We start from the raw sequence: 27,586 nt of genomic DNA, 5'->3' as shown, positions 1-27,586 counted from the left end.
CGTCCTGTGGACAACAGATACCTCGGTACATCCAGGCAGCAGATGCCTCTTCCCCGGAGGCTTAATTGTTCAACCCATTTGCACCACAAACAAGTGCCCAGGGAGAAGCAAGAACCAATGTGGTTTTTTTGATATTTAGCAAGCCATTTTCATCTCACCTACCTCTTCTTGGTTTCATTTTTGCCTCTGGTAGGGTGTGGATACAGACTTTCAGTGGCAGTGGCAGATGGCAGCCAGCTAACTGCACAGCGCAACTGACAGCAGCAACTTGACCATTCAGTGCTGCCCAAGGCACAGCAGGGGGGAAATACTTTCAGTGCTTCATGGCCCTTAGCAGGCTTTTATTTTATCATAGCAGTGGACTTGGCAGTGCTGGCTTAATGGTTGGACTCGATGATCTTTAAGGTCTTTTCCAACTTAAAAGATTCCATGTAACTAAAACCAGCCTCCACGCAAGGCCTCTCCGGGCTCGGCTCCCTGCCCACAGCAGGCCGAGACGGATCTCCCAGCCTCAGGGCCAGCCGCGCTCACGCCAAGGCCCTGGCCCTGCCTGCGTTGAGACAGACTGCAGGCTGAGGAAAAGGCGTTAGGCCGGAGCCAGCAGCGCCCTCCCCTGCGCGGCCCAGCCTGCCGCCACCGCCCTCGCTCTGCGCCATCACTGCAGGCCGCGGCCCGCCCAGAGGCGGGAAAGCACACCCCGCCCCCTACCGCGCGCCCCCAGGCGGCCGGCCCGCTCCAGGAAGAGCCCCCTGCCTCCCTCCCTCTCTCCCTCCCATTGGCTGTGTCTCTCTCACGTGATCAGTCAGCCCGCCGCTCAGTGGCTGAAGCGTGGGTTAGGGGCGGGAGGGCGGAAAAAACCCGTACGCGGGTGGGGGGCTGCTTCCGCTCCTGCGCGCGGCGGGGCTCTGGGGCGGTCACCGGCCGCGTGAGGCGTAGGGGGTCTGCGCGCTCCCGCCGCTCCCGGCTGCGAGTGCCCGCGCTCCACGGCCCCGCCACCGAGAGGGGCGGGGCGAGCGGGCGCCTCAGGCGGCGGTGCCGGTGCCGGTGCCTAGGCCCGGTGCGGGCGTCTCCGCCAGCCCAGCCCCCCGCCGAGGCCCGCCGACCGGGCCAGGATGAGTGGCGAGGACGGGAACGAGGAGTTCTACCGGCAGCTGCAGCTCCAGCAGCAGTACGAGGCCGAGCCCGGCGGCGAGGGCGAGGCCGACCCCTTCACCTACGTGGACCCGGCCGATGGGGCCGCCTACGAGTGGGACCGGGAGAAGAAGGCCTGGTTCCCCAAGGTGGGTGCGGGGGGAGCTCCCTGAGGGCTGCCGGGCCGGGCCCACCGCGGCCCCCTCCCCTCCTGGCGCTGTGAGGAGCGGCCTGGCCCGGCTGCGGCCCCCGCGGGGTCCGGCGTGGCGCTTGCCTGGCCCGCAGGCCGCCGTGGGGCAGCCCTTCCCCTGGCGTGCCCAGGTTTCCTCGGGGAACGGTGAGAGCGAGGAACTGTTGATGCTGGGCCTCCTCACCGCGGAGGTGCCTCACCTGTCTGCACCCAGCCACACGGGCGTCGGCTGCGAAGGCTCTGAAACACTCGTTATGTGCAGGCAGACCCACGGCAGCTGGCGTTGTCTCCATCTGTCTGTAACCTTACCGGCTGCTTTCTGCTCTTTTGTTATGACGAGCTGCAGGTTGGCTCTTCTCCTTGGCTGTGAATCTGTAGAATTGCTCGGGCCTGGCATGAAGTCACAGTTATATTTATGGATCAAAACGGATCGGTACTGCCTTTGACAAGCTTAGGTTTCTTTATCACAGTAACTATGGTGATCTCTTTCTGTTGGCAGGAAAGAAGTGACCTAGTCTGTTAAAGAGGTCTAGGTGAAAATGGAGTAGTATATCCCTCTTTTATTACTATTTGGAAACAATGCATGTGTAAAAGATGCCTTATTCCCTCTCCTTGGGTCTTGGAAATGCACTTGAAAATTAAGTGTATTTGGTTTAGAGGCATTCCACAGAATGGAAACATGTTGCAGTTTTTCATCTTGGTTTTGGTTTTTTTTTTTTTTAAATTAAATATTGTATGTATAGAAAATGAACTTACTCTAACAACGTGGCTCTTCAAAGTGAGAGGGAGCACAGATTTAATGTGTTGAGCCAATTACTGATCTGCAAGTGAAACAGTAGTTTTGTTACTGCATAACAATCAATGAGGGCAATTACTTAATTTAGAAGCATTAAGACGTTTGTTTATACTTGATAAACATAATATACCAGTTCTTATTTGTGGCTCTGAATTCATTGCAATTCAGAGAATCTGAGTGAGAGTGAACCCCGTAGTGCCAAGTTTATATGTCTGTAAACCTAGTAAGGTGTCCATGTAGCAGGTGGCTTACGGAGGGGTAAAAATATGTGAAAAATCCAGACTCAGAAAATGGAGCAGTGGATAACCGAGTATCCCTGGCTCCCTGCGGAGTGCTATATCCAAGTAAACATAGTAAAAGGGTCCTTCCTTCCCGTTGCTCTGTTTATTCCCCTTTTGCTCACCTCTTTTAAAAATTTGTCTCCTCAGGACATTAGTTTTTTCTAAATGCCTTTCTTCCCTCAAATTTGTGTCTTGGAGAGGAGATAACGTTAAGGGTTGGACAGATTATATAGGAACAGCAAAGTTCTTTAGTAAAAATGATGTATAGTAGAAGTTGGTAAAGAATTATTGTGAAGCACTATGTGTCGTAGATAGGAATTGAGCTAGATACCATATTTCAGGTTTCTTCATTTTGCTGATGATTATTCAACAGAATGTTTTATCTAAATAGTTTTTAAGAGACCGCAGCAGCCAGAAGTTGTAGTTCTTTCTCTACTCCATGAGCAGTAATAAAATTTCTTATTAGTGTTCTTTGACAAAAGATTAAAATATTCTGACTGGTCTTGAGTGATCATAATCTACAGACTAGTATTACACTGCTACTCTACTTCAGGAATTGGGCATCTGCTGAACTTCTAAAGCACATTTCAAAGAAGTGCAAAAAGTTAATGATACTAACTGTTGATATTTTCCGGAAAAAAATGGAGGCGAATTTTTAATAAAAGCGATTGCAACTTTCTGTAATGATTTCATAATTTTTCTTTCAATGGTACTGTCTTGATGGATACAAGGGTGTTTTTATCATCCTTCACAGACATAGCACAGAATTGCATGTTGAATTCATCTGCCTTCATCACTTGCTATGAAAAAAAAGATGGATGTCTTCTTTAGGTGTAGGGTATCTGTTCTTCATTTGGTTGATCTATTCCTTTCCATTTCGGTGTGGCCAGTAGTTATTTGCATGCTAGCATGTCCTGTAGTATTGTATTTCTTTTTCGATAAGCTTAATTGCTCCAGACTGTACAACTGTGTGGGTATGGAGATAGACCTGATCTCTTTCTGTGATGTTCTCCACCACAACTGGATTGGAGCCCCAAGAAAGAAATTCTGTGACTGTTTTCTGTGCAGACATGGTACCACATTAAGTTCCAACAAAAGCCTTTATACTTGTATGAATTCCTTTATGCTTCCAAAAATGCATTTTATGTTGAAGTAGTTGTAATGGTATATATGGTAGGATGATAGCGTATTACGGGGGGAAAAAAAGACTGGCAAAATTTGAAAGTCTGTGTTAGGTAAATTGCTAAGAATAAATTTAGCTTTACATGAGAAGGTGGTTCCCCATGAAGCTGAAAATAATACTGCTGCAGGAAGGTGGCTAGTTGCTGCAGGTTTAATCAGTAATTTATCAGTAGGTTCTCTGATGAAAATGAGTAATACTGTTCACAGGAAAGTTTAGAAGCATGTTAATTCTCTGGATTTCATCAACTGTGAAGCCAAGGATTTGCTAAGATTGCTAGTGTCAAATATAATGAACCTGATTAGAACACAGAGTCTTCTTTTCTTCACTAAAGATGGTTGTACTCTTCCTTTCTCTTGGCGTTGTGTCGTGTCTATAGGAGCAGCCACTTACATTTCTGATTGAGGTGTGTTGCAGATCTTCTTTAGTGTAGGAGCTATTTCATGCTAGACTTTTAAGTTAGATGAGGCTCCATGGCATCTTGCGTTATTCACAACAAGCCTGTGCATTCTGCATTTTTGATTTGTCATAATAAAAGCTTAGAGTTGAAATATCAAGCTTCAAATCACTATGGAAGATAAAAGATTACGTTATCATTGACACTTAGTACTGTCCATTGTGCTGTTCTCTTACAATAGCTTAATGATACTAAGTTTTGTTCTCTTTTGAACATGGATGAAGCAAGTGCAGCACAGGTAAGTGTCAGGTAAATTTTCAAAGGTTAAGGCTCAGCTTTGGGAATAAATCATTTCAGAGTGTGTAACTTCAGAAAATACTTTGTAGTGCAGTGATGCTAGCAAAAGCAGCTATGATTTATTATCTCATTGCATGTTATGGCTGATGGCTGGTATTAAAACTTACCTGGCTAGAAATGCTGGGTGTAATTTGTAGGGATTTTTTGGTCTCTAAAAGGTAGACGTTAGCCAATCTTACATTTTATCCAGATATTGTCTCGCTGTAGAAAAGAGCAAGCTAATTATTTATGTATTAATAGGGTATAGGGTGTACAGCCTTATAAACAGTGTGTCAAGCTACCTCTCCATCTAAGTGCAATATTTCTTGTCTATAAGTGCAAATGTGTCACCTCTGAAAATGTTTCTATGAAAAGGCAGATGCCTACAAATATCAGTCGTTCATAATCTGTGAAGAAGTCGTTGGCTTACTGTCAGTGTCACTTTATCTCTTCAACATGGTCAGGAGCCCTTGGTTTCTGTCCTTCAGGCAATACCAATTTGTCTGGAAGGCAGAAAACATTGCTTGAAAACAGGCAGAAGTGAAACGTTTGTTTAAAACTTCGTGTGCTGTATGGGGTTAGTGTGTTAGTCTAGTTCAGATAATGCCTGAACTGATTGTTCTTGTATGTATGGCTTTAGAGATGATTAAAAGACAGTTTTAAAATACTGTTATTTTCTGTGTTGCCAGATTAGAAAATGACCATCATCTATCTAAGTTAAATTTAAAACACTTACAAACCTGAATTCTTCAAAATTTTGGATTATTTTTCCTAATTTCTTTTCAGATAACAGAAGATTTCCTGGCAACATACCATGCCAACTATGGCTTCCATGCAGATGATAAAGACAGTTCTTCTGCTTCTGGCACAGCAACTGAAAGTAAGCAACCAGTAAGTTCTAAGACATCAGGAACACAACCATCAGCAAATGAGAAAGGACCACAACAAACAGATCCAAAACAAAAACCAGAAAAACGAAAGCTTGAGCCAGGTAGGTACCAAACGGTTTTGCTCTGTGTAAGCTGTAACCTGTGTAGTACTGAGTGGTAACTGGCGATTGTTCAGTGTTACACACAGTGAAGATACGGGTGGTTCTGAAAACTTCCAGAATGGTTTAAAAATTGTATGGTAGTTCACAGCTATTCTCCTAAGTCTGTGTACATGGTGGGGAAAAAAGGCAAATGTAAGGCATGTTAAGAGCTTTTCCTGTGAGCAAGCAAAAATTCTTAGAAATCTGATGGAATGCGAACATTAGTGTATGCTCCCATGTTTAATATATTGGCATAACTGAGTATTAAATCTTTTTTTTTTTAGGATGGTTTCATGTTGAAGAAGACAGAAACACAAATGTTTATGTGACTGGTAAGTAATAGCGTTTATCTATTTTGAGCTAAATATGGTAAAAAGAGACTCATATAGGTCTCACTGAGTTCTCGTATTATCTTTCAGTCTGTCACTTGCAAGCTACTTAATGTTATGTTCCTGACGGCTTAATGTCTTTGTGACCTTTAAATTGCCCATATGGGGAAATAATATAAGGGACGTATTCCATGCTTTTATCTTTTAAATGTGATATTCTGTGAGCTGTGTCAGCCAAGTCACTAATACTAGTTTTTTTAAGTAAGCTACAGCCAAGAAAATCAATTTCTGCAAGCTCCTAAGGAATTGGGTAATGAGAACAAGTTTATAAGTTAGTGCATTGACTATACACATCACTTAATATTTTAATCTTTATTTGATTTAATAAATACATCATTAAATCATTAGATAAGAAGGAGGAAACAATAAGTACAAGAAAATGCTGGGAACAGAATGGGCAGGTAACAGGGAAGCTTAAATGAAACTATCTGTGCATTTGTTATGGTATTTCTCTACCTGGTTTGGATGCTGAGGTGCTATGTTTAGGTGCATGCACAAAGGTACATTTGGTGGTTCTGAGCATTCACAGAAATGTGCACACTTGAGTTCTCAAAAATCTTCATTCAGGACAAACTAGCATGGAACATTCACATGATTTTCTTCTCAGTTTTGTTTCTTTTTCTTGTTCTCAATTCAAAGGTGAGACTTTAAAAACTCCATACATCATCATTGGCTTGTTTGGTCGAATTTGTGCTCATCATTGGCTTGTTTGGTCGAATTTGTGCATGGAGAAAATAGTTGTTCATAAGTTGGGTTTTCTTGGTTTGTTTTTTGGGGGGGGGGGGGGGGGGGTTGTGCCTCAAATTCCTGGAGGTTGACTGGAACTTGAAACTTGGGCAGGATAGTTATATTTGCATGGGCCTTGTCAGTATCATGCCAGTGCAGTGTCAGTATCATGTATAGCTCTAAAGCTCTAGGTCTGCCTATTAGGGAGCACAAAGATGTTGCTATGTGTTACACCTATTAAAAAATAAAAGGATTGGCAAATTATTAGTATGATGTAATGTTTAAAAGGTAATATAAAAAATACTGGTCCCAAGGGCAGTGCTTCCTTACAGTGTATGTAAAATTTTGTTCTTAATTTTGATATTTCATTTAAAGAAACACTGGGGGTCTTTTTTTCTAATGCAATTTTTAAAAGAATTGAACATACTCAAGCTTTCTGTTTTAATTTTTGCAGGTTTACCTCCAGACATTACAAAAGATGAGTTTGTACAAGTCATGTCAAAATGTGGTATCATTATGCGAGATCCTCAGACAGAAGAACACAAAATCAAATTGTACAAAGATAAAGAAGGAAATCTTAAAGGAGATGGCCTCTGTTGCTATCTAAAGGTCAGCGATGCACTGAAATGCAGCTTTCCTTCCCATTGCAGATACTTGTGGCCACTGTTTCTGAATCATAGAAGATTCTTGAAATACCTGAAGTATAACTTAAGAGTTTAGGTGTCTGTTTTAAAGTTTTATTCCAGAAATACCCAGTTATCTGCTTGTGCACCTTGTTTGTTTCCTCCTATCCATGCCTACCTTCCCCCTGAAAATGTCCGTAATACCTGCTGAACATGTGTCTGCATGCTCCTGCCTGGGGTGCTGGTGGTTACGGCATGAAAAGGGTGACCTCTTTGCCTTTTAGTTCTAAAATATGCCACTGTGTGGCCAAGAATACAAAATAATGAGATGGGAAGGAACATACTGTAGTCCTGTACTTACTGCTTTTAGCTGAGAACTGGTTAGGTTCAGGACTGTTCTTGCATTCTGTATTAAACTATAAAATTTTAGGCTGCAGTAATATTTCCTTCATGTCTTTTAAATTCTTCAGCTTGCTTGACCATTGCACGTGGGTTTCTTTGAAATACTTGAATGAAATGTATGCAGCTGCTTTCGGGAGCATTCATCTGCTATAGCAGTGGTGAAGAAATACAGGGGTTTGGTAAAAAAAGCAGTGCCAGCTGTGTGTCAAGAGACTTGGAAGAGATGGCATTATGGTTTTCGGTGACAGAGAATTGATTCTTAGCAGAATATTCTTTATGAAATTTTATTGGAATAATTTGACTGTGCCATGTATTTTAAAGCTTGTCCTCTGTTTTATCTTCAATTAGAGAGAATCAGTTCAACTTGCATTGAGACTTCTGGATGAGGCAGAAATTAGAGGCTATAAATTGCATGTTGAAGTTGCAAAGTTTCAACTGAAGGGGGAGTATGATGCAAGCAAAAAGAAGAAGAAGTGTAAAGACTACAAGAAGAAGTTGTCCCAACAGCAGAAGTTTGTATTTTTTATTTCAGTTAAATATTGCTTGAATTCTAAGTGCTGTTAGTGAAGCGCTGCTTTCTTTCAAATGCAATGCTAAGAGTTATGCAAAAGTTGAATTTTTATCTGACAGTGAAATAGCTCTTAACATACATTTGGAGGGAAGAAACTTCTAAATTAAATGTTGGCATAATGAACTTCTTTATGATTGACACATTAAAATAATACATAGGGAACCCAGATCCTTTCAGATGTAGAAGAAAGTATTACAACGCTGGGGAAATAAAAGACTTTTTCTCAGTGTGTGAGACCGCAAGTCCTGTCACGATATCTAGACTTAATTTTATAAGGTAATAACACTCTGGCTGTCCACGTATTGTTTCTACTGTACTAGTTGCAAAGGGCAAGAGATGTTAGCTGCCATAGGAGCAAATACTGAAGTATCTCTGTAGATTCCCCGAGACATCTCTCTCTGGTATGAAATACACTGTTTTTTCAATTGTACCTAGATTCATTGTTTTTGTCATTTAAAAATTTTTTTTCTGCCTTTTGGAACCAAGATGATGAGGACTAAAGAAGAAAGAAGTTTGAGTATATAGGACTCCCCAATATTTCAATGAAAGCAGCATTCCACTAAACATTTTTAATAGTGATGCAGAAGCATTTTGCCAAATTAAAAGGGAGCAAAGGCTACTTTGTATCTTAATTAAAAATAAAAGTAGCTTGAAGTGTACCTGCCCTGAAGGTACATTGCAGTGCCTGCTGTAAGAAGTCTCCAGTGTGGAGAGAGACATATGAAAATAGTGAAATTGCATTTGACAGTGATTTGTGTGAATAAACTCACTTCAGCTGGTGTTCCTTTTGAGTGGAAGAGCATAATTTACTTGCAAAACTACCTTAATTGGAAATCCAAGTTTTCTTCAGCTAAAGTAGCAGGTACAGGAAGGAACTTAAGATTCCACTTCTCCCCTCCTCCCCCACAATATAAGATTGTGAGTTTTTAAAGTGTAAGTGAATGTGTCCTTTTTTTTTTTTTTTTTTTTTTTGTAATAGGATATGAAGTAGGCATTTCTACGAGAAGTAACATTTTTCGTGAGAAGGCAAAGTCATAGAACAGATGCCCTGGGTTACATTGCTAGTTTGTGGCAGTGGCTGTGTACACTGTGGAACAAAATACATCTTGCAGCAATGCCTGCGTAAGACTGAAGGTGTTCTTGCATGTTTGTTTGAATAAAAGCAGTTAAATTTTACCAAGGGGAATAGTGGATCCCTTTTTTTACAAAGTAAGTTAGGAAAAAATGGTAAAATACCAATAGTTTCATTATACTTGGCATCAGCTGGTTCCTGTATCTGAGCTGATATTAGGAAGGAATTGAAGATTATTTTTTTTAACGTTTTTAAGGAAATACTTTGATTTTTAAAATAATTTGTATTCCCTCTACGAGCATTTAAGTACCTGAAAACCTCAACTGCTTTGTAGAAGTGATAAAACTGGGTGTTTATTGCATTTTGTAAAAGAATAATGTAACTCTGTGTCAAAACAAATGTTTTAGTTGATGTATTGCAAGAAATGTCAAATTAATCATTTTTTTTCAACAAATACTTGTAGAAACTGAAGAGAGCCGCAACAATATCTTCTTACTGTTGCTTCATTTCATTAGACAGCTGGATTGGAGGCCTGAGAAGAAAGATGGCACAACTCGAATGCGACATGAACGCATTGTCATTATCAGGAATATGTTTCACCCAAAGGACTTTGAGGTAGGAAGATGCGCTTTGCTACTCTAGATTGTGCTGTTACAGTTAATGTTGTCTGAACTCTGCTATAAGAATTTTAGCAAAATTCTAAGCAGATGAGAACAAAATTAAACTTACCGTTCAGGCAGGGTTTTTTTCTGTACCAAGCATCTGCTTAAAATTCATTTCTCTATCTCCAAAAAGCAAGAAAAAGACGTTGGTAAGAATGTATTTTTTGAATCTGCCTTTTTTTCTGTGTGCGTCCTGAAAGTATTAATTTTGGGGCTGGAAAGAGGAGTAAACAGTAACTATGTTAGAATGGAGAAACCAGCACAAAATAGCCTGATCAGTAAGTACCATTTATTAAATTCAGGTAAGGGCTGTCTGCCAGCTCCTGAGTGGTTTTGAAAATGCAGTGTGACAACACTTAATTCATCAACTTCTAATAGATTAGCAGATGCACTCCATTGGTGATTGAGCAAAAATAAAGCTGAGAGAAGTGCTTTTGTTTAATTTAACCTGTGTGCTTGCACTGCAGGAGGATCCGTTAGTGCTAAATGAGATCAGAGAAGATCTGCGGACAGAGTGTGAAAAGTTTGGTCAAGTAAAGAAGGTTCTCATATTTGATGTAGGTATTTTTTACATGTTGTGTTGGCAGAATCGATGTAATATGTAAATGTGCAAAACATTTTTAATTCTTTAAATAAGAGTGGAGCATTTATTTGGGTTTATGTGTTTATTTCATGGAAACGCAACGTAATTTTTCAGTATTTTAAAATCAAACGTTTTTGAAATGAATTTCTAAGCACCTATTTCAGCCTGTGTGAAGGCAAACTATGTAAAAATACATTTATCTGTAGCTAAACTAGCTGAAACATTTGTTTTCTGTGTTCAAAAAGTGTGTTCTGTGTACCAATAGAATAAAATCTGTAAATTTGCCATTTGAATTTTTCAAACATGATCATGTATGATTGGAGAGGAGCTATATCCTGACCGATCTTGTACACAGTCTAAAAGATGTTGGACTAAAAGCCAGGTTAATGGTTGCACTTGGTGATTCTATGAAAGTTGTGTCTCCTTACAGCGACACCCTGATGGCGTGGCTTCTGTGTCATTTAAAGAAGCAACAGAAGCAGATCTGTGCAAGCTAACTCTAAATGGAAGGTGGTTTGGTGGCCGTCAGCTCAGTGCTGAAACATGGGATGGTGTAACAGATTATCAGGTAACCTTTCATGCTCTTATTTCATCAAATATTTCCTCCAGTTAAAACAGATTTAAGAAGTGCTTGGTGTTCCCATCCCCTTTCCCTGCCCACCCCTGCCCTATGTTGCTTCCTCTCAGAAACTTCTAGGATGTTTCCAAAATATCATCCTTAATTAATCAATTTAGCAAATATTTAAAGGACCCATTTGATGTTAAAAATAATGTGTTGGAGATGCCAGCTTACAGGATTAGCCACTGGATGTACAGATCATTAGTGCTCAGTCAACAGGGCCTACTGAAGTCTTGAGATATTGCTGCAATATAAATGTATAACTTTATCTGTGTAAATATTCATTTTTACAAGTATAACTTCTTAATGATGTGTATAAACGTATCTTGACTAGGTGGAGGAGACTGCAAGAGAAAGGGAAGAAAGGCTCAAGGTGTGGGGATCATTTTTAGAGGATCCTGATGCAAAGGAGCAACAAACTACGGCTGATTCAGATTCTGCAACAAGTAGTGTTAAACTGCCTGAAGGCAGACAACCTTCAAAAGTTAATGACACATCTAAGGAGGATGTAAATGATGAAGCCCATAAGAGGGAGAATAATGGTGAGGGCATTAATGAAGATGGTGCTCCATCTACAGACAGCAGCCTTGCAGGCAGTGATGTTGAAGCAGATACATAACATCTTTAATGCTTTATGAAAGCATGGGTTTTAGGGTGATGTTTGAGTTTATCCCTTTCTTCAGGGTGACTGCAGACAATATTCATAGGAACATATGCATATTAGAATGTCATCAACTGTGTGCTTTGAAGTTTTCATTAAAAGCAGTATTTAATGAGGTTCTAAAAGTTTGTATTAATTGGCTGTTCAGGTAAAGTAACTCAAGTTGCCAAGAATGCAGTGAAACTCGTCAGGCTTCTTTTGTTCTAACTATGCGTGTTAGTGTTACATTATGTAAGTGTGAAATATGTTATAACCCTTAAGTTTTTGTAACTATATGTAACTTAAGTAATGCAAAGCTATTACAAAACTTGTGGATTTTACTGTTAATTTTCCTGTATGCCTTGGAACTTGGTATCTCATCCTTAAAAATGATTCTTGTCCTGAGTACTTTGGATCATTTTATGGAACAGATGCTGTGATACGTTATAGGGTGAATGCATTGGATATGTTGCTATGCATTAAGTAGCAAATGGTAAGAGTAGTATGCAAACTTAAGGGAGGTGGAATACAAACGGCATTGACGTAGCCAACATAAAGCAAGCTGAGTGAAGATAGACTATTAAATCACATCACTTAGTAAATTATTTTTTTTTCCCCTGTTTAGATCTTCTGTTGGGGCTGGAATTATGTCAAGGAGACTAGAAATGCATGAGCACACACATTCTAGGCCATAGTGAAATAAGACTGATCTTAAACTCTCATGGTCTGTATGCAGTAGGTATGCAGAATAGGCTTTTGATTGATGTGTTTACTTTGTTTAGTTTTTGCTTTAATATTAAAGGGTTTTGTTAACTTTGTTAGAGTAAGTGTGAGTTCACTTCAACACTTTTAGCTTAGCCTTACAGGCTCTTCAAAGTGGGGAAAATCTCCCATGTTTCATAAAATTTAAAGGCTTTTGGCAACTTGAACTACAGTTTGTTGTGCAAAAGTTAGAATACTTGAAAATATGCTTTCAAATAATATTCCTTTATATGGAAAAAGCAGATACTAGCCCTCTTAGAAATACTTCCAAAAGCAAGGGTTTAAAAAGACATTCTAACTTTAGATAACTTAATAAGTGGCAGGCTTTCAAAAATAACTGGGGGAGTCATTTTGGGCACAGTCATTCTTAATTTAGAATCCGATTCTATTGATACCTAAGGATAGGAGAATATGGATATAGGCACTAAACCATTAATATATTGGTGCTAAATTCATAGCATGCTGTTCATATGGATGGTTACTAGTGCTGATTTGTAAGGAGGATCTTTTGATTTTTTTTAATTCATACTGGATTGTAAGACCATAGATGATAGTTCTTATATTTCCATCATGAAATATTCAGAATATACTGAAAATTGGTGTATTCAAACTTTGTGCTCTGAGATTACCATCTATATTTTTTCCAGAAATCTGTATGGTACTCTTAAGTATGGCTTGGTTTTGTTGTGTTTTGGTTTTCATGTGTAATTGATATGTGTGGGCAGCTATGCCAACCAGAGCATCTAAGTTAACACTTGGCACATGGTTATAAATGGTATATTTTTGTGACAAAATATCTGGTCTTACAAGAGAGATGATATTTGAATTCAGGATTTAGAATTCTGGGGGCTCATTATAAGCTGGAATGACAGATTTCCACTTTTGAGTGGCATTATAAAGAAGACCTGTAACTCTTGCCAGCTAAGAAAGACCATTTTCTCATTTTTATGAGTGTGTGAATTGTACGTTTCAGCGAAACAGGTGTTTGAACAATTTGGGGAATCTGAAATACTGCCTGGTTTGTGGCTGCATGTAGTGGCATATTCAGATTACATCTCTGAGTTGTGTTGGTTCTGCCTCGGTTATTTTTACTGGTAATAAGCACCACAGACCTTTGAGGGCTGGAATTTTTTGCATATGGAGAGTGTAATGTAGTGTGGAGGTTATTGCTTTCAGTGCTCCTTTTTTTTCTTCCAGCTTCTAGACTCCAGGCGTTAGATCTGTTAGACTATAGCGTTAACTTTTTTTTTGAGAGCCTAGTCATGTAACACTCTACACAGTTAAATCACATGTTTTACAGTGGAATTGCAGCTGATACAGGGAAACTTAAAAGTATGTAAAGAATTGTACAGTTCTATGAACCCTTATGGTATCAGATATAAAAAAATAAGGTTAGTGTTAGTGTTTGAAAAGACTTTGAAAAATAATCATTATATGTGCAGTAACCTTCCTCTCTCCGATTGGTGTACAAATTTGATTGGCTTGCTTCAAAAGTCAAACATGATGTTAAGTCTTTTCACCTTTTCCTCTAAACAGTGAAGTCAAGCACCGACATATATTGAGACCAAATGCATTACTGGCTTTTCTATTAACTAGGATTCTTAAGGAAATAAAAGCTGTTTTTTCATGCAAACATGTTGTTCTGAAGTGCGGCATTACACTCAGACTGGTTTTTCCTTTTGTCTACCTCTGTTACTCCCCAGTAAAATGTAAAAATATATTTTTATAAACTACTGAGTTATTGAGGCATTTAGTAGTCTGTGGAGAGGTTAATGCAGCTGTGACTTTCCTTTCAGCGGATTTTCAGTGAGACTGAATTCTTTTGATTTTTTTCATTTTTTTAAACAATGAAAAATTTTATAAATTGAACAGAATTTTTTTCACAAAAGTTAAAATCACTGTTTTGAAGTATGATTATTAAAATCTTGTCATATAAAGCAGTAATGTTTAATACCAAATGTTAACAAATCTGAAGTTGAACAAGCTGAGTTGCTTTTAAACTTACATTTTTTTCCTGACTGAGCAGCATCATAAATTGGTAAGAAGTTAAAACCCTAATGCAGTTTTCACTGTATTCGTTCTTTAATTAAAAGTGCTTTCTAATGGTTTGTCACTCATTAGAAGTGACAAAATCAAATTTTTGCTCAGTTTCTAGTATTTCTTTGGTTCCAATCCCAGTATACTGCATGTTCCTTCATCCCTAGGCTTTTGGCGAGAGGTTTGTTTTAAGAAAAGCTGTCTCCTTCCCTCCATATATTATGCAAACAATAACTAGCAGCAGGTTGAAACAATTTGTGGATAATCCTTGTTGCTCAACTTTGAACTAGATTCCTCTAGTTGTTTTTAGCTAATTCAGTTGTTTCTCTAGCTGTTTTTACTAATTTGCACAGGGTAACGAAATGGATGTGAAGCCTCTTAAATATAACAGTGGGGAAAGAGTATTAACCGATACTTCAGCATGATTCAGCAAAGATAATCGCTTTCTTAACCACGCAATACAAAATCAGTTGCTTAGCTTCAAGATACATTGGTAGTTTGCTTTACAATCAAATGCTGTTTAGTGGTTTGCTGGCAAGGTAATTGTATGGAGTTACAAGTATTTGTCAGAGAGTACGTGGTTTGAGGAAGCATGGCTAAGGTAGGCATCTGGAAACAAAAAGCCCCAAAAGGAAAGGCACATAAGTTGTAGCAGGTTCTCGAATGTTCATACACAGCTGTAAAGAGAGAATTAGTTTCATTTTGCATCAAAATGTGTATCTGTTTCTCCTGCTGACTTTTTTTAATGACTTTTTTTAATTGAATTTCAGTCTCTCGTACAACTTACATTTTGTATAAGGATTGCAATTCACTTAAAATCATTAGTATGTTAAATGCAGTGCATTTTGGCTAAAACATGTCCTAGACATTATTCAGTTAAGGTTAATCCATTTGCAATTACAAATCCTTAGCTTAATTCACTTAAAAAAAACTTAAAGGTATTGGATGCTTCATAGTAACCCGAACTTGCCTTTAAATTTTCCAGTAAAATTGATATCCGTACCCTGAATTCTTGAACTGTTTAACCTAACAAAAATCCTTAAGAAAAAAATAAAATATTACATCCCTATAGCTTTTAATTGGATTTTCAATTCTTACTTTTATTTCTGAATTGGAGGAAACATACTGCAGTATGATAAATGAATTATGTAAGTTGTGTACTTGTGTTGATTTGACTTGTGTGTATTTTAGTGCTCATTATACAAGGCTTGAAGTCTTACTGTCAGGATACTCTGAAAGTTCTGTAAAATATTTATAGAATTATGAAATCTTTTGCAGCAAATTGTTTTTTGCTCATTCTGTAATATGAAAGTATATTGTTAGATTAAACTTTTCAGTAAGATGACTTTGGAATTTTTCTGACAGGTTATTTTCTTTCGATAAGTTAAATTGATCATTTTCATTTATCCTTTAGAAAACCAACATTTAAAAAAATAAATCATATTTGAATAATATCTAGACCTGTGACAGCATCTGAGAATCCTCGATTTGTCTTCAATTTTGTTTCTTAAAGGGGTTGTGTTTTATACTACCTTTTTAATAAACAAACTCCTGAACAAAACAAGTCTTTTCTGATCAGTTTTGAGATAATTTATTTGTCTGACTTTTTTTCCTCAGTAAAAGATAACCATAGCATTCAGTGCACAGTGACTTCAGTTTATAAAGCGTGTGTTAACATGCCGGAGCTTTCCGACTGGAGTCCCGTAGACATGTTGCTAGAACTGTAAGTGTTCGCAGTGGGACGTGGTATTTGTTCCCTCTCTGTGGGTTTTGCCTCCAACTTCGTTCTGGCTTGGTGTGCTAACAGACCCTGCATAGAGCGGGAGTAATGACTGTAGGCACCATAGTTACAATTGAGATTGTAGCAGGATTTTTATTGGTTAAGGACAAGCAGAATTTCAATTTTTAATTTCAGAAATGAAGATTTTTTTTAAGAAAAATTTTTCTTCAAACCTTGACACTTTGAATACTTAAAAAGCACTGGAAATCAGTTGTTTCAGTTGCTATACTACAAAGGAACAAGGAGGATGATCTTTTACCCAGTAGTTCTTTGAGGTGTTCACCTAGGAGCTTTAAACTGATGCCATCTGACAACCTCATGAGTGCTTTAACTGCCAACTTAAGAGGTAATTCTTGAGTGAGGTCTTGAAAAGCTTTAGCAGAAGAAACCTCTGCTATATGAAGCGGTTTAGAAGAGGAGATCAACGAATGATGGAGGTGTTGAGGGCACTTGCCCTGCTGATAGTCCGGAATCCCGTCTCACAGTGAGGATGTGCTATGCAAAGTGTGTGTCAAAAAGACTAAACACGGTCCAGGGAAGTCTTACAGCCTGGTAGTTAATTTGTTCTGGGAGAGGGCAGAGGGTGGATTCATAGCTATTTAGGCAGAGGGAATTGGATTGTGCTCTCCTACTTTCTGGGTGAGTAAACAAGCTAGAGTGTAAAAGTCATAATGTCACCCGTTTGATGACTAGTTCCCCAGTGTGTTTTTCCAGCTGCGACTGGCAAATCTGACCCCAATTCAGCATTCTGGAATGGCTTGCAATTTGGTAAAATTCCTACCAAAAAACCAAACAAAAACAAAAAAAACCCACACCAAACTATCTGTTTCTTCCTATAACACGGAACAAGAATGGTATTTTTATTTTCTGAAGATTTCTTCAGTCATTTAAACAGATCCATCAAAGAGGAGAGAGAGAATTGCTTACCCAGTTTATCAGGGATGGAGACAGGTGATCTTTTCCTTCTTGTTGATGTTACCTACTTAATACTGAACATGATACAGTCTGGCACAGGAAAATCCTTTATGATCCTGGCCATGTTTGGTTCTCGCCATAACTTGTTTATCATCTTCCTCTAAACTCTTTCCAAAGTCCAGACGCTCTCTTCTTTATTGTGTACACATTGTCATACAAAAAAAAAAAAAAAACCCATACCCAAAACCTATTTACAATCCTATTTTCCTCATTCCTGAAACCTCCTAACCTGGTTGACTTGTTGGAGTGCATTTCATGCATTCTTAGCAGATAGGCTGAAGGAAACGCCTAGTTCACTTGCAGCTAGAGGCTAGAAAGCATGTAGGGAGTTCATGAACGTTGCTTGTCTCCTCCTGCAGTCGCTGGAGAGTGTACATAGCCTGCTGGGGGAAGGATCCCAAACTGCCGGACGCGGCATGACCGTCCCACGTCTGGAAAATCCTACTGTTGTAACACCGCTCGTGACAGTGAGTTAAGGTAGGAGAATTCAGTGAGAATTTCAATCTATGGTCACTGACTTTCTCAAATGTTCCTCCATTTGAAAACTACTTGCAAAAAGAAAACGCCTGTTTGTTAAATTGTTGCTTAATACTTGGGAAGTGGATTTTTTAATTTTTTTTTTTTAATTTAAACTGGTTTGGGCTGCATGAAATAGAGAACAGAGAGTTCTCTGTCTGATGATACAGCGATGGGAGATGAATACTATTAGCCAGGGTGGGGAATGTGAAAAATATTGTAAAGTACTGTCACTTGTGAGCAGTCAACAACGTCTCTTAAACCTGTGTTGAGCATGAATCTTTGTCCACCCAAAGGACACGTAACTTTTAACAATTACACACATCATTGCCATGATGAACCCATTCTGAGAGTAGTGTGAGGTGAGCTGAGTCTGTTTCATCCTGAGCTCCACTTCTGCTATATTTTGACAACAGCTTGTGGCAGACACAAATTGGAAGGATTTCTGCCGGTTTTTGCAGACTTCCTGCTGGAAGATGGAAGAATGGGAAATTCAGGTAATGAAGACCACAGTGCCCCAAATCTAAGTCCTGAGCCCTGGGACATCAGATTTCTCATGTGTATATGGTCACTGAAAGGACTGAGATGTAACCTGCGTTATATCCAGCCTTCTTATGAGTGCTTGTTGGAAGGCATAAGAAGTTTTTAAGGGAAATGAGAAAAAAAAATAGATAAATGACCATTCTTTCTGTAAAAAATTGTATTAGCATTTTTTTATTTATAATTGTTCTAGCATTGTGGTCACAATTCACACAAGTTCAACAGCTGCTACACACCAATAAAGGAGCTTACAATTAATGTCAGAAGCAAGTTAAGCATGTTAATAAAGTGGCACAAAGACACAATGGCTGGCTTGCACTGAGTGAGGAACAGGAAAAAGAGACCTCTGGGCCAGAGGTAACACTTTTTAAATTGTATGTTGATCTGTAGTGGTGGAGCAGTGTAGGAAGAGCTGGTTTGCTTGCTTGCCGTCGAGGTGGCATGATGGAGTCCATTCTCAAGCCATATGGCTGCTAACGACTTTGCCAAGCTTTTGCTGCTTGGGTTGGAATTTTCAATGGCAAGTGTTGGCCTCCAGCTGAGCAACCAGAAAGTTTCTTCACCTAAACCGTGGGTTGCTTTCTAAAACAGGACTGGGAAAATATAGTGTCTTTTCCTGTGCTTGAAGTTCTTCCAGTTGTTTGGCTGGGTTGTGCTTGTTCCTGCTCCCCTCATGGGCCTTTGGAAGGTGCCTGTAAATTGTGAGGAAGGGTTTTCGGTTTAAGTTTTCTGTGTTTTGGAAAGTTTGGTCAGTTTTAAAGTTCTGAAAGATTGTCTTCTGAATCAAAAGGCTGTTATAGAGTATCCCCATGCATTTCCTAACTGGTGACCAACCTGTATGTGTCCTATCCCCACCGTTGTGTTTAGGTGGACCGGAGGCTGGAGCCACAGAAAGGATGCAAGAAGGACGATTTCTTAGATGAGGACTGAGGAACTCTAGAGTTTGAATGTGAATTGGTAGTTGACAACAGGTGATTAGGGCTAGCTGAGCAAGGGACCATGAAGGGGGGAGAACTGAACAGAGAACATGGGGGAGGTGGAGGTAACAAGCAAAACCAGACATAGAAGCAGATGATAAACAGGGGCAAGAAGTTTGTAGATGAAGGCTTAAGCATAAAAAGGGTTAGATTACAGCTAAATAACCTTAAGCCTCATATTTCTGAATATCTGAATACTGGGCTTTGCAGCCTGAGCAGTCCTTTCATGTGTAAGAAATAGACCGTCTTTGCTGCCCTTTGAGATGAGTGCAATGTTTACTGGGAAGTTTCTGAGCATTAGTGTGTGTGTGGGGGGTGTTAGAAAATAAATCAGATAAATGTATTGGAATAGGTTAAGCAACGCTGCGTATTGTAGAGTCAGTGGGATGGAAACACCGATCTAATGATTCAGTAGGTTTTGTGTGATACAGCTGTCTATTGGCCAAAGGTTTCCCCGGTCTCTGAAAAACAACAGCCTTGGTTTTGCTACCAAGGTAAATGTTGCTGTTATGCTATGTGGTGTGATGAGCTGACAATGAGACTGGAAAATTTAATAGAAACAGCAGGCACTTCTCACAACATTCCTAACCAGAGCATTGCTAAATATGATTCTGATTACAGCAGAACATATGAGCTCTGGTTGCGGAACTAGCTCCCCTGCGGATAGAAGCTACATAAATGCATAAAAACGATGCTTTTCCAGGGCAAGCAGTGATGTGCCTTGTCCTACCCTTACCATATCTGGCAGCAGAGATTTTTAAGGAAAACGCGAAGTCTTACAGTCTTCTGTTGCCTGCAAACTCTTTTCAAGTAATTCCTGCCTTAAATCCCTAACTTCTGGTTGAACTACAGTGTGTGTTTTAGCAGACTAGCTACTAAGTTATAAGCAACTGGCAGACCCACCATGTTGCTAGGTAAGTTGTTTTGAACGAAAAAAGGTTTTTTGGTTTGGGTTGGGTTTTTTTACTTGAATTTGCCACAATTTGAGTTTCCAATAATTTAATCTAGTGTCTTTTTCTAACAGGTAGAGCAACTAATTACTCTTGGAAGTCTTTTCCTTGTGGAGGTCTGTGCTGACAGTGATCAAGGTACTTCAAACTTTACCTTATCTAAAGTTGTTGTTGTTGTTATTTTAACCTCCAATGAGTATGTTTTCTTGGTTGGGGTGGGGTTTTTTTCCCCCCACTCTGTCAATATGTTTTTTGAACAACGCAAAAAACAGAGTTGGGCAAAGCATTTTGATAAGTTCACCTGGAACTTCACCCACAGCTAACACCACCTCTGAATTATTTGTCGAAGTGCTTCAGTTCTTTCAGCGCAGTTCCATCCTCAGGTCATATTTGCACGGTACTAGGTCCTAAGTGCAGGGTTATAAAGGCAGGGTGAGAAATGATGGCTAGTGGATAGATGTGCCCATTTTATTCTTCACTAGAGCAAATGCTATGGTGTTGACAGGGAACTTATACAAGGTTGGTACCCGTCAGGCCCTCTGCATCTCTGGACCATTCAGTGCTTTCAAGGTACAGGATCCCTTGCTAAGGCTGCGTATTGTGCAGTTACATCAAACTTGGAACTCACCAGTAAAAGATACTGCATTGAATGAGTTAAAGACTAATTGTACTCAATTTGTCTGATTGGGAGACGTGCACTCCCATCACAATTCTGAAAAATGTAGTATGTATTTATTGAAAGGTTTCTCCTTCTATTTTATACTTAAAAGTATTTCATATTAGAAGTATATAATAGGGAAATGGGTAAAGAAAAGGTGTGTGGAAGAAGCAGAAACCCAGAGAAATAATTTAATCTTCCTAGTAACAGTTCTTCTGGCCCTGCTAGTTTCAGGAGAGAGATGGGCTCACCACTGTCTGTGCACTTTAAGTTGAATAGTATTTCTCTGACCAGTCTGGGTCTTTTTTTTGCAGGGACTGTTCGTCGTTGAAAATGGAAGAGACAAGGAAGCTCTCTCCAAAGCCATGTAAAAGCAAAGAACCTGTGAAAACAGAATGGGGATCTCAGAGTGTTGTATTTACGTATTTTCAAGGGGATATTAACAGCGTGGTAGATGAACATTTTTCTAGAGCTCTAAGCAATGCCAAGAACCCACAAGACCTGAGCGCAAAGCACAAGGGCGAGACTGCTGTCCTGAAGAACGGTGAGCTGCTTTCCATGTCTGAGCATGGTGTTAGATGGGGGTGACTAGCTTTCGCTAAGGAATTTAAGATGCAGTGTGCTTAAATGTGGAACTCTGCACAAACAGAAAGCAAGAAAATCGTGCTGACAAAGCCCTGGATTATGTAGCTGGGACTTGTGGTAAATCCTGTGCATGCTGGGTTGCTTCTCAAGCTCTTCATAGGCCTGTTGGCAGGACTGGGTCCTCACTTTTCAGATAAAAGTCTCCATTGCTGTCAGATGCATTAAGTGCCTTATGACTGACTTTGTTATCTTTGCAAAAATATATTTGTCTAAGCTTGCAGTTGTTAAAAACCTGCCTATGCTAGTGGCCTATAAGAAAACAAATGTAATATTATTTTAAAGTATTGGTGGTGGTGCTTTAGTCTGCTTTTTATATGAATTTGTGATTGATTTTTAAGATGAGAAGCACTAAAGTAAAAATATATTTCTGTAAAAATGAATACGCAATCTGGTGGCATTCTCATCCATTGGAATTTGCCTTGGAAAAAAGTAAGAATTGATGAGTCTTCAGATGCTTTCTTTCTCTTTTTAAGTAGATAACATGTCTCCCCATCAGTGGAATTTCTCTTCACATTGCTCCAAACCATATCCATCATCTTCTGCGACAAGCATGCCAAATTCTGGTCTGAATTTTTCTGCTGCTGGTATGGCAGGCCAATACCAGCCATCAGCTCTGCGGAGTCATCCAACGCAACCTGCGGATTTATGGCCCTTCCCTTCAATTGGGACTCCCAGTCTTACAAGTTCAGCGTATCATCATGCCTTGCCTGACCTGCACGTGGTAGATGAACCGATCTCTGGCAGGAAATACGGTTCTCTTCTTGGACTTCTGGAACAGGAAAGGTGCCTAACATCCATGCAAGAATGTACCATGAAGCAACACTCAAGTTCTGCTTGTATGACTGGACCTGCTAGGTTACAAAATATAAGTCAAAGTTCAGCTCCTGGGGGAGGTAAGGAAATACCATCACTTTATTCTTTGGTGGCATCATATGTAAAGAGACAAAATAATACCATCTGTTTCTAAGGCTCTCAAATTGGAGCCATCTTCAGCCCAGCTCATAGAAATTTTTTTTCAAGAGATGACCCATGGTGTGTAGTGTGTTACTTTGGATTGATGAACTGTATGGTATGGCTTAATCAAAAAATACGCATTGCCCACTTGCACAATATTTTACCTTCTGGCTTAACTTAGGGAGGTATTTTAACTGAATATAACCATTATTCACAGTGCTATCAGGATCTCTACCTTAGAGGTAGAAGGTATGGTGTGTACCACATGCTCCTGTATTATGACCAGAAAGGGATGGCCAGGTAAGAGCCCTGAGCAACCTATCATACTGTGTAGGGCGTTACTGGTGCTCTGAATTCAGGATGTGACACTGCAGCCCTTACCAGAAAGGTCGGGGGTTTCTCTCCCTCTCCACTCTCTTGTCTGTAGCTGGAAGGATTAGGGTAAAGGGGCTGGTGGGCCCACCTTGCCTGTTCTCCCAGCTAATTGCTTTTTTAAAAATTTTTTATTAATTGCGTGTCAAAGGCTGTGTTTGCTCTCTGCAGTGGATTTCCCAGAGCTAATGCAATTCACGCAGAAGCGATGGTTGTTGCTTATTTATTATTAACAATTCGTAGGAATCCCAACCCTTAGGTACTACCAGCACACACAATAAAGATGGCTGGTGAGTCCAGGCCATTTCCCAGGAGCTTATGACTCCATAGTATCGAGGTGTCCTGGATAAAATTGCTCCGCTGTGAGTAATTTCTGCCTTTGAGAAGCTCTCTGGGATCAAGCCTGCTGGCCAGAGCCCTGGTGCCCTGTTCGGGTACATCTGCATTGCTGTTCCTGGGCATTACCCAGATAGTCAGCTTGGCACCGGTCTCCAAGAAAAAGGGTTGTGAAATTGTTTTGGGAGTCTGCTGGAAAAATACAGTACATCCTACTTGGTGCTTCTAGATAAAAAGGACCAGGCACGTGAAGAAGCAATCCTGAGTCTTAGGTTTTGAAAAATAACCGGCTGTGGAATACCTACTAGTTACCCCGTTTCTAATCTGCATCAGCAGGAATTTGGCAGAATGGGGGCTAAAACTAGTATTTATATCTGCAAGCAGTCTTATCCACAGTCCTCTTTTGAGGTGTTTTGCTAACTTTTTCCTGCTGGAGTGTCTAATGCCTGTCTCTGTGCATAGAAAAGGGCAAGTACGTACGTCTTCAGCTGGAATACAAACTTTCTGCTCATGGTACATAGGTAGATTTAGCTAAGGCTGTTTGTGTGTGTGGCACAGGCACGCACCCCAGACTTCGTGCAGCTACTAAATGTCAGTCTACTTTAAAGACACCGTCTGGACTTCTAGGATTTAATTTAAGAACACGGTTAGGTGCCCTTTTCCCCCAAGGGGGCAATGTGGGCCTATCGAGGCTTGAGAGCCCCAGGAGCCAACTCCAACAAAAAAGATGTTTCATGAAACTAGTCTTGGGATCAAAAAAAGGGGAGCAGTGCTAGCAACAGTGGACTTTTTTTTTTTTTTTTTCTTCTTTCTTTTCCCCTCTGCAAAACTTCAGCAAGAAAATGAGCGGGGAAGAATTGAAAAGGAAATTAAATAGCTTGATGTTCCCCAGCTATCGTCAATTAAAGCCTTTTCTTTAAGGCTGTTTGCAGGGCCTTTCTGAATATTTGGGGAGCTTCATAACACCACATGTATAATGCCAAACACGCTAATCAAGCAAACCAAAAAGAACAGATAAGAAGTAGCTGGCCCATGTTCACAGGGAGGCTTTGGCAAGCCCCTAGGATGTGTGCAGCTAGTCTGGCTGTGCGAGTCCCTGTTTCTTGGCTCTGTCTGTTAAATATACTTCTTGTTGCGCTGTGTCATGTTTAAGAACAGCTGATATTTATATTTGTGAAAGTGTATGTTGCTGTACCAGACAGCACAGAGCTCCCCAGCACCTGTGCTATAGGCTGGGCTGCAAAAGCACAAGGTTTATTTAGGAACTACTGTCTACTTTTAGCTCTGTGTTGAATCTCTGCTCATCTCCAGTATTTTATGGTGGTTTGTTGTTTTTTTTTTTTTTAAGAGAGGAAAGCAAGCTCTTACCAAAGCTCAGAAAATCCCAGTGTAAGCCATGGCACTGCAGGTGAGTAACAAAACCAGCAGATTTGGAACAAAACAGTGCTCACTTATGACAGATAGCTGCCTTGCTTAAGCATGCGGAATTAAAGATGCTTCCCTGCTTGCTTCCAGACTGTATTTCAAAACCTTGTTTTCTTCCCACCTATAGATACACCATCTCCTGTAATTACATTAACAGAGAAGAAGGAAAAGATCCTATTAAAATAAGATACATGATTTTCTAACCCCATCTGCCTTAGTTTTTGTGGTTTGCCATCAACCATTTCACGATGCCTATTTGGCACTGGATGTCAAAGTTTCAGATCCCAGAAAAATAGGACAGCTCTTGCTTTCTATCTCAAGCACCGAGCTTCAGGCTGAAGTCCCTGTTGGACCTGTGTGCTAGATTACTGCAGTTTTCACCAGCAAGCCCACCACGCTGCTAGAAGAGTTGTTCTAAGAAATTATTCCTGAAGTATTCAGGCTTCCATATTTTTATTAGTCTTTGAGACTGTCATACCCTGATGTCGGTTCTTTGACGTGCAATGTTTTGGGAATACTTTGGATGGGTCATTCTGGTTATTCTAGTAAGGGCCATCTTGCATCAGACCCAGAGGTGCAATTCTGTTTCACAACATCTGAAGAGATTGCGTGGACCGTGCTGTTTGACTGTCCTGATACTGCTGTGTCTTTCAGGTATTCAGATTCATGACAGAAGACAGGATTTGTACTTCTAGCAACTGGATGTTTCTACTTTATTCTGAAAGAGAAAGTTCTTGCTGTGAACTTTTATTATTTGCAACTGTGAATCAAGAAGAAATGAACTGCAACTATTCTGTGCTTTTTCTCTCAGTTGGAAGAATACGTGTATTAGTTACTATTCGGGGAATGCAAAATCATCTTTTTCTACTCACTAAATAATTTCTAATAGCAGTGGTATTAAACCTGACAGTATGTTGTGAAGAAATACTGTCTACTTCAGGCTTTTCATGTAGCCCTCTTGAAAGAACTCCTAGCACTTTCATCCTTCTGTGTTTTTGTTTACCATCTCTTGATAAGAAGCACAATTTTTATTCAATGCAGTTGATAACTGATAAGTGCAGGGATGCAGTTTGCATAAATTCAGTGCTGCAGCTTCTTCGCTTAATTTAATATCTCCATATCGTTTAAAATAGTTTTAGACCATGGGCATTTAGACCATGAGACTTACAGATCAGCAAAGCACGTTATTCTATTTGTTTTGAAATACAGTAATTTGTGATCATACTCACATTCTTCAGTAACTATATAATATGCATATGCCCAAAGACTATTTTGCTTCCCATAATATATAATCATCCTCTAAAAAAAGGTGAATTGACACTAGATCTGGGATGAAATGTGGATCCTCATGGGATGCAATTAAAATACCATTGACCAAAAAGCTGGAGGTGGGAATGGTCTATTTTCCCAGTCTCTCTGCAGGTATAAAAAGTTTGTGGGGCTGAATTTTAAATTACTGAGTTTGAAAGGCTTGGCCACCTGAACAAGGAAAAATCAATCCCTTCGTGGTAACTGCATCCCACAGACCTCGGAGTGGCTGACTGGGGGTGGTGTCTGTGCTCCTCTGTGCAGAAGTGGCAGCTATGAACTGTATGTCGATACTGCACGTTCAGATTCGTCCCCCGTCCGTCGCCGTCCCCCCCCCCCCGCCCACCTCACTTCACCACTTGCCCTTGGCAAATATGTTTGTTGAAGCTACTGTGAGTAAAACCTCATGTGACTGATGTTTAGGTTTGTATATGTAATCCCTGCAGTAAGAGAGACGGCTTAGCCTTTATGGTAAATCCTAAGGATAAAAAAAGATTTGGGCGGTTGTTCTTTTCCTTCTCCATTATCTATCGATTTATTTACTATAAAGGAGCACAATTAACTTTTTCTGACAGCTATATGCAATTGCTTAAGGAAATTTGACCTTTGAGATCCTAGAGCTTGTGATTTTGTAGGACAAATCCTTAGCCAGTATAAGTGTTTGTGACCGTTTACACCACATATCTCTATGCTGCCACTGGTCTATGTCAGTTATAATACCCTGTGTAATTTTATAAATAATCTGAGTTCAGCAACTTTAGATGTTTATGGTACTGTCTTAAAAGAAAAACTGAGAAAATATCATCTTGTGCCTTCCAAGTTTGCTCTAGCAAATACATGAGTTAGACCAACCTGAGATCACATACAAGTGGACCTATTTTAACTAAATTAATAAAAGGTAGAGCAACATCCTGCCCTCCCTATAGATGAGCACTGGAAAATCACTTGTTCTCAATATTTCTGCCAAATTGCCTTTTTTCTCCTTTAAGTTTAGGAATACCTCCCCAAGTAGTTTTCTTCTGCCATCCCAGATCACTTAATTCCCTGATTTTTAAGGCTCCATGGAAATATAATCTGACTTTCTCTTTGGGCCGAAGCAAAGATTTCCAAGCCATACTCTGTACATCTGTCTTACTAGTGTGTGCTGTGATTCCAGTGGAGTTACTGCTTCAAAATAGTGGAGTATTATTTTTGCCTCCCTCTGCCATTCCTCCTAAAGGAAAATGCTTAAATAATTTCTCTCTAAGGTCTGAAAAGACATATAACAGTATATTTCTATGCTCTTAAAAGGTTTTCTTGGAACGGTTTGGTCCTGTGCGTGTCACAGCTGGGAATATTCAAGGTGACTTATAAAAGCCTGTGTTTCTGGTGAGCTGACCAAGTGGGGCCGGGCAGTGCGAGGCAGGGAAAACACCCCTTGGTTTTATAAGCACATGACTTACTGCAAGGACACCGAGCACCGGCAGCTCTGCCTTGAGGCAGTAATGCTTTGAGCCACTGCTGCAAGGTGTCCTCACCACCTGGTTGAGTGTCACATCTGGGAAAGGGAGCCAGTGCCCGGGCAGCCCCAGGGCTGGGGGTTTATCCTGGACCCCCCCGTCAGCGCTGCGAGCCACGGTCTGGGCTCCGCACCAGGCACAGGGGTGCCTGCTCTTCTCCCCAGCTGTCAGAAGAATGATGGCTTTGGGGCAGAGGGCAGGGGGCAGAGGCTCTTACTGCTCTG

At 40.2% G+C, this 27,586-nt stretch overlaps 2 protein-coding genes across 3 annotated transcripts; both read left to right on the top strand.

Moving 5' to 3' along the window:
* Nucleotides 1–872: 872 nt before the first annotated feature.
* HTATSF1 (HIV-1 Tat specific factor 1) lies at nt 873–14,023 on the top strand. The gene is made up of 9 exons (XM_056359724.1): nt 873–1,280; nt 5,098–5,302; nt 5,626–5,673; nt 6,911–7,065; nt 7,830–7,993; nt 9,640–9,739; nt 10,254–10,343; nt 10,800–10,937; nt 11,323–14,023. The coding sequence occupies exons 1-9, from the start codon at nt 1,113–1,115 to the stop codon at nt 11,605–11,607; spliced, it is 1,353 nt and encodes a 450-aa protein (XP_056215699.1). The 5' UTR covers nt 873–1,112; the 3' UTR covers nt 11,608–14,023.
* A 1,975-nt stretch (nt 14,024–15,998) lies between these two features.
* Nucleotides 15,999–26,204, top strand: VGLL1 (vestigial like family member 1). Of its 2 annotated transcripts, XM_056359725.1 has the most exons (6): nt 15,999–17,659; nt 20,240–20,303; nt 21,138–21,367; nt 21,945–22,361; nt 24,479–24,538; nt 25,210–26,204. In XM_056359725.1, the coding sequence occupies exons 3-6, from the start codon at nt 21,157–21,159 to the stop codon at nt 25,248–25,250; spliced, it is 729 nt and encodes a 242-aa protein (XP_056215700.1). In that variant the 5' UTR covers nt 15,999–17,659; nt 20,240–20,303; nt 21,138–21,156; the 3' UTR covers nt 25,251–26,204. The 2 variants fall into 2 exon arrangements, with proteins under 2 accessions (XP_056215700.1, XP_056215701.1); XM_056359726.1 differs by lacking the exon at nt 15,999–17,659 and having other exon boundaries at nt 19,006–20,303.
* Nucleotides 26,205–27,586: the final 1,382 nt, after the last annotated feature.

Source organism: Falco biarmicus, chromosome 14, assembly GCF_023638135.1.
Source record: "Falco biarmicus isolate bFalBia1 chromosome 14, bFalBia1.pri, whole genome shotgun sequence".
NCBI classification, from domain to species: domain Eukaryota; kingdom Metazoa; phylum Chordata; class Aves; order Falconiformes; family Falconidae; genus Falco; species Falco biarmicus.
Note: the sequence above shows the minus strand (reverse complement) of the source record. Positions and strands in the feature narration are given on the sequence as shown.